We start from the raw sequence: 12,672 nt of genomic DNA, 5'->3' as shown, positions 1-12,672 counted from the left end.
CCTGCCACAGCAGATGGTAAAATTTGAATTCAATAAAAATCTGAAATTAAGAGTCTGTTGATGGGACTAGTGTCAGACAAAAAAATCCATCTGGTTCTTTAATGCCCTTTGGAGAAATAAATCTGCTGTCCTCAATGCGACACCAGACTCTCAGCTGTCCCCTGAAGAATTAGGTGTGGTCAATAGGACCTGGTCTTGTCAGTGTTGTCGAAGTCCTATCAATAAATTTTTAAAAATTGTATCAAGTGATACTAGGGTGGCACAGTGGCCCACGGTCCTGGGTTTGATTCCCACCTGTCTATGTGGAGTTTGCACATCCTCCTCGTGTCTGTGCGGGTTTTCTCCGGGTGCTCCGGTTTCCTCCCACAATTCAAAGATGTGCAGGTTAGGTGAGTTGGCCATGCTAAATTGCCCATGGTGATAGGTGCTTTAGTCAGGGTAAATATAGGGTAGGGGAATGGGTTTCTCTTCGGAGGGGTGGTGTGGACTTGTTGGGCTGAAGGGCCTGTTTCCACACTGTAGGGAATCTAATCTACTGTTTAACCTTAGTGAGAGTGGGTGGTGGGGATTAGGATGAGGGGTAGAGGCTGCTACTCTCACATTTGACAGATTTTCTCCTCAGTGTTTTATTCGTAACAACCTGTTCCTCTTGAGTACACTTGACCGTCCTTGTACAGAGTCACAATCTGGAGGTCAAACTGAGGACTGCAGATGCTGGAGATCAGAGTCGAGAGTGTTGTTGGGAAAGCACAGCTGGTCAGGTTGATTCCTGTTGAAGGACTTATGCCTGAAATGTCAATGTTCCTGCTCCTCAGATGCTGCCTGACCTGCTGTGCTTTTCCAGCACCACACTCTTGACCCAGAATCACAATCTGTACAGCTCTGTGACTTCCTGTTGTCAGTAATCTTAAAGTGATTATCCCAGATTTTCAGTGTGTTTCAGCCATAACAAAAATTAAAGCAACATTTTTCAAAATCATAGTCTTAATTTTCTACAAGTGTAAAATCAGTTTGATAGAAGGATAGTGTGATCAGTAGGAAAAAAGGAAAGAATTGCAGATGCTGGAAATCCACTGTGTCCCTTCACTGTGTTCCCTGGCCAACATCCCTGCCTCAGGCCTGCTGCTGTGCTCCAGTAAAGCTTAGCAACAGCTGGAAGAACAGCACCTCATTTTCTGCCTGGGAACCCTGCAGTCATCTGGACTCAATGAGTTCAACATCCCAGACTTGTCAACACATGGGCTGCTACCATTGTCCACACAATCTTATCGAGGTTGACAAAATCATGAGGGGCTTGGATAGGATAAACAGGCAAAGTCTTTTCCCTGGGGTCGGGGAGTCCAGAACTAGAGGGCATAGGTTTAGGGTGAGAGGGGAAAGATATAAAAGAGACCTAAGGGGCAACTTTTTCACGCAGTGGGTGGTACGTGTATGGAATGAGCTGCCAGAGGATGTGGTGGAGGCTGGTACAATTGCAACATTTAACAGGCATTTGGATGGGTATATGAATAGGAAGGGTTTGGAGGGATATGGGCCGGGTGCTGGCAGGTGGGACTAGATTGGGTTGGGATATCTGGTCAGCATGGACGGGTTGGACCGAAGGGTCTGTTTCCATGCTGTACATCTCTAAGACTCTAAGACAATCCATTGTCAGTCACTAACAGTTCTGACTATTACCCACTCCTTTGTCTCTCTTTGAGCTCTACCTCCATACATTGTTTACTCCTCCCCCTCCCTTCCTCACCCCACCTTCAACATATATACCAATTTCCTTCTGAGGTACAATCAGTCATAGAGTCACAGATATGTACAGCATGGGAATAGACCCTTTGGTCCAACTCATCCATGCCGATCAGATATCCCAACCTAATCTAGTCCCATTTGCCAGCACTTGGCCCATATCCCTCTAAACCCTTCCTATTCATGTACCCACCCAGATACCTTTTAAATGTAATTGTCCCAGCCTCCACCACTTCCTCTGGGAGCTCATTCCATACACGCAACACCCTCTGCGTGAAAAATTTGCTCTTTAAATCTTACCCTTCTCACCCTAAACCTATGCCCTTTAATTCTGGACTTCCCCCTTCCCAGGGAAAAGACCTTCCCTATTTACCCTATCCATGCCCCTCAAAGAGTCATGGGACCTGAAATGTTAACTCTATCTCTCAGCACAGATGCTGCCAAACCTGCTGAGTTTCTCCAGCATCCTCTGTGATCAGTAGGGAGCTTGGTTTCCACATGGTCACACCCAAACTCTTCCAACTTTCCACTTGATGCTGATCTCCTTTTGAGACTGTGACTAATGAATATATTTAACTGTCGTGCAAGCCTGAGTATTTATTAAAATCCTATTAAACAATGAAGAATAGAAATTGGGCTTAACTGACATTCGTATACAAACAGCATTTCAAAATAATTGGCAAGTAAACAGGGGAGTGTGGGAAAAGAGTATTTTTTTTAAAGCAACAAATCATTATGGTCTGGAACTCAGTGCCTGGTCAGGTGGTTGGTGCATTTTTGATAACTTTCAAGAAGGAATTGAGCGAATGTTTTAAAAACAGACAGTTTTGATGAGCTATGTGGAAAGAACAGGGAATGACCTTAATCAGAAGACTTTTTGAAAACACAATCTCAGGTATGAGGGCTGAATGGGTTCTCCCATGCTGTAGAATTTCAATGGCTCTCATCAATTCTTCTCAACCATTTTAATTTAAACTCGACATTGACATACCTGTATTGATTACCTTAGAGATGTGTGATGAAAACACTAAATATTCAAAGGGAACATTACTGCACAGAATTTTTATTCTCTTTTTCTCAGTTGAAACCTCTCTATGTGATAACTGAGTGTTAGATCCTGCAGAAATGTTTTCAGGATATACTATACTACCACCACAGGGTGCAGCCTCTTTCAGACTGTTTGTTGGCTGTTCAGGTGACAGCCACCAGAGAAAATGCAAATACAGACGAGGGGATCTTCCCCTAATTCATTAAAAGGAAGAACTGTCCCCAAGCTCAGATATCCATATCTCAGGTTTATAGTCCAGGCTGTGGCACTAGCGAAATGGGATTAGTTTCAAATATCCCAGGTGAGAGTTTAACACTGATGGGCTAGGCTGGAAGCTACCCTGCTGTCCTGTGAGATCTGACCATTGAAAACAGAACCGAAAAGACAAAATCAGCCTGAATCCAGAATCTCTACCTCGGAGCATTTCCCAGGGCACAACCAAAGTGTCAAAGAACAAAGAACCTCACAGCACGGGAACAGGCCCTTCGGCCCTCCAAGCCTGCACTGATCCAGATCCTCTACCTAAACCTGTCGCCTATTTTCTAAGGATCTGTATCCCTCTGCCCCCTGCCCACTCATGTATCCATCTGGATACATCTTAAATGATGCTATCGTGCCCGCCTCTACCACCTCAACTGGCAGCCACCCTCTACCCACCAGCCTCTGCATAAAGAACTTTCCACGTATATCTCCCTTAAACCTTTCCCCTCTTACATTGAACTCATGACCCCGAGTAATTGAGTCCCCCACTCTGGGGAAAAAGCTTCTTGCTATCCACCCTGTCTATGCCTCTCGTGATTTTGTAGACCTCCATCAGGTCGCCCCTCAACCTCCATCTTTCTAATGAAAATAATCCCAATCTACTCAACTTCGGTTAGCACTGCTGCCTCACAGCGCCAGAGACCCGGGTTCAATTCCCGCCTCAGGCGACTGACTGTGTGGTGTTTGCACATTCTCCCCGTGTCTGCGTGGGTTTCCTCCGGGTGCTCCGGTTTCCTCCCACAGTCCAAAAATGTGCAGGTTAGGTGAATTGGCCATGCTAAATTGCCCGTAGTGTTCGGTGCAGGGGTAAATGTAGGGGAATGGGTCTGGGTGGGTGCGCTTCGGCGGGTCGGTGTGGACTTGTTGGGCCGAAGGGCCTGTTTCCACACTGATCTAATAATCTGATCTGATCTAGTAATCTGTCTTCATAGCTAGCACCCTCCATACCAGGCAACATCCTGATGAACCTCCTCTGCACCCTCCCCAGAGCATCCACATCCTTCTGGTAATGTGGCGACCAGAACTGTACACAGTATTCCAAATGTGGCTGAACTAAAGTCTTATGTAACTTGTAATATGGCCTGCCAACTCTTATACTCAATACCCCGTTTGATGAAAAAAAGGATGCCGTATGCCTTCTTGAACACTCTATCAACCTGCATTGCTGCCTTCAGGGTACAATGGACTCAAACACCTGATCTCTCTGTACATCAATTTTCCCCAGGGCTTTTCCATTTACTGTATAGTTTGCTCTTGGATTGGATCTTCCAAAATACATCACCTTGCCCAACTCTCCAATCTATTTATATTCTGCTGCATTCTCTGACGGTCCCCTTCACTCTCTGCTACTCCACCAATCTTAGTGTCATCTGAAAACTTGCTAATCAAATCTTACAGCACAGAAACAGAGCCTTCGGTCCAACTCATCCATGCTGACCAAGTTTCTCCAACTGAACTAATCCCATTTGCCTGCGTGTGGCCCATATCTCTCCAAATTGAAATGACAGTACTCCTGGTTCATAAGTACGACTGGTCTCTGCTGACAACAGCAGGGTGAGCCTCCATATCTCCTGCCTATCACCGTTATGGTTGATGAATCTTTCAATGGGACTGCATACTGTGTGCTGCCCATCTCTACAAAGGCTGCCATCAGTCTTCACTCTCACATCTGCCAAATCCCTTGAGCATTGTACAGCAATTACTATACTCCCAGTCATCCATTATACAAATCACAAGTCTCCAAGCATAACAAGTCAGGACGACAAAAGTATCCGAAAGCAATCAACATTAATGGGAACACTTAGGCATGCTAATACACAAGTTGCCCTTAATTGGTAGAACAATGAGTCTCACCTTTTATTCCTAGCACTGCAGTTCTAAGGAAGCAAACATTTTGAATGTAAGGTCAAGACTGGTTTGATGTCAGTAGCAAGTGGTTCTCAGAGATTCCAGTAGAATGTTGTTAAAGATTTTAATCAAAGTTTTAAAAAGTAGGAACAGCCAGGCACAGTACACAGCAGTCAGTGATGTGCAGTGTTTTCCCAAGTGTCTTAGAACTATATCATTGTCTCAAATAACAGGGACACCCATGCTGTTGCTTAATCTGCATTATAGCTGTACTCTCCCAGTCATGATCCTATAGGTTTGATTCAAAGCTAAAACAGGAGGTTTGAAAGGTTGGAGTTAGCCACAGTTGCAGTGCCTGAGTGTGATGTCAGTGGCCTGCAATAATAAGGCTCTGGGTCACTAATATAACAGCAAGTTATGATAGGTTACAAACAAATATAGTAGAGTGTGAATGAGCAGGTCCTCACATGGTAAATCACTAATCCTCAATGCTCCATCATTTTGGAGAATATGGGAATAAGTGGCATTCCCAAATTGGCAAGGGCGAAAGCCCTAGGGTCAGTTAATGAGCGCCTGTACCTGATCTTTAGTGGCCATTTGCACAGAGGTATCAGATTTATACAAGTGTTGTTCCCAATCATCTTGTCTGGAGATGATGAAATGAGAGTAGAGGGCAAATGATTTAGCATCAATGATGGGAGCAAATCAAAGAATTAAATGAAGATCAAGCTTAAAGTTTAAAACTTAGTGAACAAATGGAACGTCTGGGATCTATTTCATTATTCTTTCTTTGAGCGTGTACTCTCCAATGGGATCTTACTGTGTTCCAGACTAATCCCCATTGGCCTGCGTAAGAAGCACAACAACAACTTGCATTTATATGTAACTTTAACATGGCAAACCCCCATCCTGAGGAGATTCTTAAAAGGTTCAAACAAGAATACACGTTAGAAATGGAATGCAAGTTTACTCCTTCATGTTAATCCATCACAAAGTAGAATTGGAGAGAGTTTGTTTTCAGTCGAGAGGTTTCTTGAACTGTTTAAAAGTCATGCATGATTTCTGCTAATATATTTCTTTTGTCTTTTATATAGACAGCAAGCTGACTGAGGCTTGAGCATGCAAAGGGATTGATTGATTGACATGTTCTTTTCTCAGTCGCTACATTTCCTATCAGCTGCCATTCAGTACTTGCACCACTCAATGCTTCAATAAGCTTTGCCGACCCTTCTGAAATATTAAAACAAATGTAAAACAGTTTCTAATCACTCCAGGGCTCATTTGCTGCACTAAATTTATTTTTTCTCAATGCTCCAATTGTTTCACTTTAACTTTCCTCGCAATTATAGCTTCTTTGGATATTTATTAATATTTATCAAACTACCCGCAGTGAAGTGTCCCATAGAACCCAGCCCGAATCTCTGGAAATTTCTGAATTACAAAATACACAGCTTTGGGAGGTTACCAATCTTTGGTCATCTAGACCCTGACTTTCATAGAGTCAGTGTCATACAGCATGAAAACGGACTCTTTGGTCCAATCAGTCCATGCTGACCATAACCCCAAATTGAACGAGTCCTACCTACCTGTGCTTGGCCCATATCCCTCCAAAACATTATTCATGTACTTATTTAAATATCCATGTCAATCAAAATGGGTAAACTAGTCAAGCAAATTCCAGGTATTTCAATTTCCTGGTGATTGGTTAACCTACTGTTCTTCCCAAAAATAGTTCTCCAGAATAGTGCTTAAAATGCGATGGGTTTTGCCTCATTGTGTGTTGTTATTAAATTAATTCTGATCATTTCTACTCCTGATTTCACAGTTTTATGGCACAATTATCAGCCATAAAACTACAGAAGTACAATAACTCACAGGGAACTCCTGCTCTTAAATGCATTTGATGTGTGTGATTGGTTAAGTGTTTTTTAGCGACACAGCTATTTCAACATTGACCAAAATAAATGAAGTGCCAGATTTTCCCAGTTGAGCTGTCAATAATCTCAACAGCTACTTTTAAAATATGCTTTTATATTTCTTCTGGATGTAATTATGATTTAATCATTGAAGAAAAACTCAGTAACTCTTGCTTGTTCAAATTAAATGCCTTAGCAGTCAATCAGCATTGATGAGATACGTAGTACCTGGAGACGCCATATGGATCAATCTATCAAAGTAAAAACACCAGGAGAAAGGAGATTCTTGCATTTATGTTGTGCATCAGGATGTTCCAATTAAATACTTTCAATGTGGACTTGCTATTGTAATACAAGAAAACATGGGAGCCAATTTATGTGCAGTGACATCTCACAGACAGTAACCACATTCATAATCAATTAAATACATGGTGCCTGGTGCTGACTGAAGAATCAATGCTGGTGTGGATGACTCCCCAGAACATCTCTGAAATAGAGCAATGGAGGGCAGCTGAGACCTCAGTTTAATGTCTCACTCTGTCTGCACTGTGCTGGAGTAACTCTTGCTTCTCAATTAAGCCAATGTTAAATATGTAACATCCACAAAAACAAAATGGAAGACAAAATATTGTCCACTTCTCAATGTATGAAACCCAAAGTCATGGATCAACACCTGCAGAAGTGGATTCGAATCCAGTCCAGACTAATGGGAATATAGTATCCTCTCATTGTCACTTGTCAAGCTCTGATATTGAATGAATTCATCTACTTTCAAAAGCATGGCATAAAAGCTGACAAGATCTTGGCACACATTCGCGCCTAATAGTCTCATTCAGTTGGTTTTAAAAAGTGAGGTGAAGATGCCATAGGTATGGGCGTGTGTTTGGAGTTAAGATGAAATAGGCTGAAGGAATCTCTACTCGTACAACTGTTGGATGTGACAACTGATTTGGTTTTGCGTGATTATGATACAAATGCCAGAGTATCTTTAATGCAGGAAAAGAATTGTCACTAAGGAAGGAAAGGTAGAGGTCATCAAAATCTTCACTAGAAGTGGCATTTCTTATTCATTTCCAAAGGAAAGGAGGTTTGATGGAATTAATGCAGAAGTTTGGGCCTAGGTTATTGAAGACAGCACCACTGCTGACAGGGTAAATGGCAGCAGTTCACAGCAGTAGTTGGACTTGAAAAACCGGAGAATCTAAGGATGGATTAGGAGTGAATGAGGAATCAAGGGAAAACGGGTGAGACATTGCGAGGTATGAAATGAAAAGATGAGGTTTTAAAATTGGAAGAATTGAGAGACAGGAATCAATGCAGACGAGGAAGAGCAATGGTGATGGGTGTAGGAGTCTTAGTGAGGGACAGGTTACAGACGACCAAACACTGGGGATAAAAATTGGCCAAAGCATCCATTCTTGAGTGCTATCCCCCATCTTGTCATAATCAGCAAACTTAGGTGCAATCTCAAATTACAAACATTAAACTGTGCTCTAACCTTTGTTTAAACTCTTTTTTTGATATTACAGGAAACAATCCAACAGTCACTGAAAGCGAGAGCACAAAAGAGATTCCAAGCTATGTTTAACACTGGGACCTGCTGAATCCACATTGGAGTTCGACTTTTCTATCCTACAACACACAAGGTTTTAGCTTTAAAACTGTGCATGTGGATGGTAATGACACAGATTGCTTATTGTAACTATTTGGATAAAAAAATCTCTTTTCTATTCCTTTAACAAAAAAAAAGAAAAAAATTATTGTAAATTGAACAAGAGAATGTGGTGGTTAGGTCCTACAAAATATGTACAGTACATTCAATGTAAGAGGTAATATAGTGACACAAAAGAGCACATGTACTTGTGAAAGGTACACTATTGGACAGAATACATTCTCGCTATCTCCTTGGCGATTTATGGAGAGTACGTTGCCAATCCCTGAGCTTGATCCCCTGAAGAGTCTTGCTCGAGTACAAAAGACAAACTGCAGGGAGGGCAGTAAGCATGGGTTGTAGGTCATTGGCCAAAAGAACCACTTTCATTTCACTCAGAAAGCTACGCTAGGTCCAGAATGCACTGCCTGAAGGAGTGCTGGGTTTAACTTCAATAAGTTAACTTCGTTAACTTTCAGTGGGGAGTTAGAATTAAATTATTTGAGAAGATAAAATAATGCAGGGCTGGAGGGAATGATCAGGAGGGAGGACTAATTGGATAACTCTAACAAACAGCATGATGGGCAGAACAATCTCCTCCCATGTTGTATGGTTCTTTGATGTTTCCTAATCATTAATATAGTCTCCAACTCCCTTCTTCACCCTCACGAAAGAAAAATCCAAAGCATCATGCAAATTACAGGCTTATGAAGTGAGTCACACTGACAGTACCTGGTCCTCCCATTTGTAAATACTGCCTGATTCAATTGACAACATAAGTTGCTGACTGTCGGATGTCGGTCCTTTAATTACTGACATACCGATCTCAACCAGGTACTGGCTGCTTCAATCACCAACACTTTGTGGTCAGCTCCCAGATACTTTCTCTGTAATCCCTGGCACGGTCCCAGCTCATTCCCAACTCAACAACTTTCCTGACTGCACTCTGAATCTGCCAGGTGCATACCCTCGCTGTGTTGGGTGAACACAACACACCAACACATCTGAATGACAACACTCCTCAATAAAGTATTACCTTTTAATCAGAGCGTACTGTAATATGCTGCATGCTAGCAAGAAACTGCACCGACTGTACACCATTGGTGTGCTTGGTTTTCTTGTTCCAGTTGCATATTGTATTGTTAGAAAGTATTGGTTACATTATAGATCAGTTCACAGAATTAGACTCTTTTTTTAATAACAACTGAGATGATAGAGATGTACAAAACTTGGGTTTACTAGTTCAGCTGTCATGATTCAGCAGGATATGTTTCTTTGAAATTTGAGTCAGAAAATAACAATCTTTAAAATACAGCAGTAATACTTTAATTGTCAGAAGTTGGAGCCAAATGCTTAAGGCCATAAGAAATAGAAACAGGAGTAGGCCATTTGGCCCCTCAAACCTGTTCCACTATTCAGTACAATCATGGCTGATCAGACATTCCTCACGTCCACTTTCCTGCCCTTTACCCATAATGCTTGACTCCCCTTTGGATCAAGAATCTATCTATTTTAGCCTTAATTTTTTACTACATGTTTGAACATTAAATTGTAATTATAGCGTAGATGCTAGTTTAGAAATGGGAACCACTATGAAGCCAATCTGGGTTTTGAAATTCAGACACGGGACATTGGAGTAAGCATTTAAAGACACGGGACATTGGAGTAAGCATTTAAAGCCTCACTCTGACATTCTCCTCATCTGCTATTTCAGTGGAGGCAATAATTCCTGTGATCAAAAGAGAAAATGCTGGAAAATCTCAGCATGTCTGGCAGCATCTGTAAGGAGAGAAAAGAGCAGACGTTTCGAGTCTAACTGACCCTTTGTCAAAGCTCAATTCCTGTGATGATTAGCACCATCTAAAAGAAATTCAGATCACGTTTAGCTTTCATACCTGAGTATCCCACAGAGTAATAGGCAACAGTAAAATAAACTAGCATTAACTTATCAAAAGGAAACTAATTGGCAAGCTAATTATAAGAACTGGGTTGTTAGTGGAACACGTGACATTATCATTGGCAGATTCCTATGTCAGTTTCTGAGAGGATCAGAAATGGAATTACAGAAGAACCAGGATCAGGAGTAGGCCGTCTGTCCCCTCGAGCCTGCTCCACCATTCAATAGGATCATGGCTGATCTTTTCATGGCCTCAGCTCCACCAACCCTTACTGTAGCTCCTTCATTGCTCAAAAATCTATCTCTGCCTTAAAAACATTCAGCGAGATAGCATCAACCACTTCCCTGGGCAGAGAATTCCACACATTCACAACCCTCTGGGTGAAATATTCCTCCTCAGCTCAGTCCTAAACCTGCTCCCCCTTATTCTGAGGCTTTGCCCCTAGTTCAGTTTCACCCCCCAGTGGAAACAGCCTCCCTGTTTCTACCTCATCGATTCCCTTCAGAATCTGAAATGATCAGCTTTATTTCTTGTAACCATTTCTTCTGACCAAGAAGACACCACATGGAATGGTCTGGTATCTCAAAGTGCTCTGGTATCTCAAAACAAAACTTACTGCAGGCATTGAATTGTTTCCACTCACAGCTAGGTTTAAAAGCTGAAAGAACTGCTGTAATTCAGAAACAAAAATGGAAATTTCTGGAAAAGCTCAGCAGCTCTGGCAGCATCTGTGAAGAAACATCAGAGTTAACATTTTGGGTCCAGTGACCCTTCCTCAGAACTGTTCGAAGCAAGGGCCACCAGGCCTGAAACGCTAACTCTGATTTTTTTTCACAGGTGCTGCCAGACCTGCTGAGCTTTTCCAGCAGTTTCTGTTCTTGGACTTCTGGTTTCAGGTGTCTAATGAAGCTGTACCAAGATATGTTCAAGCGATGTGGTAGGTCAGTCAGCACAAGTAAAGAGAAGGCTTACATTCGACCTGTGTATCCTCTAGCAAAAGTGAAAATGTAGAACTTGACCCAATTCTTCAACTCGTAAGTCAATTCAGACATTCAAGGTTTGGATAGCTGTTAGCTAAGACTGTGTTTTTTCCTCACAGTGATCTTTCTCAATGCTTTAAAGAAAAGTCAGGGAAACCCTCTATTTTAATTTAAAATGAGGGTGCTTGCTGCTTATGCAGGATAGTATTTAATCCTCACATTGTCAGCACCCTTTCACAAAACACTGAGATAAAACAAAGAAATGCAGACACTGAATATCTGAAACAAAACCGTAATTGCTGGGGAGACTCAGCACAGCTAGTAGCATCTGTGCAGAGGGTTAGTGTTTCAGGTCCAGCGACCCTTCAGAAGGAGGGACACTAGACTCAAAACTTTAACTGCTTCTCTCTCCACAGATGCTCCCAGACCTACTGAGTTTCTCCAGTAATTTTTGTTTCTGTCGCACATATCACCACCTCAAGTTTTGGATCTGTGTGCAGCTGACAGAAATGGAAGATATTGAAGCTGCCATCTCAAGCACAAATGATGTAAATGAGAGTTCTCCTCATGTCACTTTTATCTTCGCAAAGTATCATTTTAGTTACCCATCATGCATTCCCATCCTCTACAAAACTAGGTTGTGCAAACTCCGGTTACCTGACTTAAACTTGTGCTTAATTGACCTAAATAAACTCCTTATTTAAAATCAGATTCTGCTCTGTCTTAGAACATGAGGAACATCCATTACCTGGATGTACTCAGTCTGTACCCATTCCTCATGTGCTCGTGGTGATAAACTGCCTCATTATATAAAATAATGAGTTGAAACTGGTTGGTCCATGGCAGTGTCCAGAGACAGTGTGAAATGTAGTAAATCTGGACATGAGTGAGATTGCACGTAGAGTTCACAGAGAGGAGAAATGTAAAAAACTGCACGATATGTCTAATTGAATCAGCTGATCTATAGTCATTTTAAATCTGTTAAAAAAAGTTATATGTACTTTTATATGAGAATTTGAATCTGTTAATAAAAAAATGAAAATGCACACAGCTATGGTAATAAATCATACCTTTTGTATTACTGTAACTTATACCTTTGAAATGTGCAAAGAGTTTGAGGACAACCGTAAAACATCAGGAATTTTTCTGCTATTGTCTTGACTGTTTTGCTAATATTGAAGGGAAGCTGATCCTGTTTGCCATACTGCTGCAGTCTGACAGCACAGAGGGAGAAGAGCATTCACATTGGTTCATTCCTCCCTGGGCATCAGTCAGGTGTGGGAATTAGCAGAGCCTACTGCTAATGAGAAGATTCCTTCTCCCTCACAAC

The 12,672-nt window shown here is 41.8% G+C and overlaps 1 protein-coding gene across 3 annotated transcripts in view; it reads left to right on the top strand.

Annotated features, from left to right (window-relative positions):
* The window catches only part of LOC140463298 (VPS10 domain-containing receptor SorCS1-like), a 1,204,408-nt gene extending 1,193,348 nt beyond the window's left edge, over positions 1-11,060 (top strand). For all 3 annotated transcript variants that reach the window (XM_072557066.1, XM_072557065.1, XM_072557064.1), the window contains one exon: positions 8,343-11,060. In XM_072557066.1, the coding sequence (XP_072413167.1) occupies positions 8,343-8,364 (22 nt within the window). In that variant the 3' untranslated portion in view covers positions 8,365-11,060. The remainder of the gene's footprint in view (positions 1-8,342) is intronic.
* The last annotated feature ends 1,612 nt before the right edge of the window (positions 11,061-12,672 follow it).

The sequence above is a fragment of the Chiloscyllium punctatum genome, chromosome 38 (assembly GCF_047496795.1).
Source record: "Chiloscyllium punctatum isolate Juve2018m chromosome 38, sChiPun1.3, whole genome shotgun sequence".
In the NCBI taxonomy this organism is placed as follows: domain Eukaryota; kingdom Metazoa; phylum Chordata; class Chondrichthyes; order Orectolobiformes; family Hemiscylliidae; genus Chiloscyllium; species Chiloscyllium punctatum.
The sequence above is the reverse complement of the archived record's forward strand: the minus strand, read 5'-3'. Positions and strand labels throughout refer to the sequence as shown.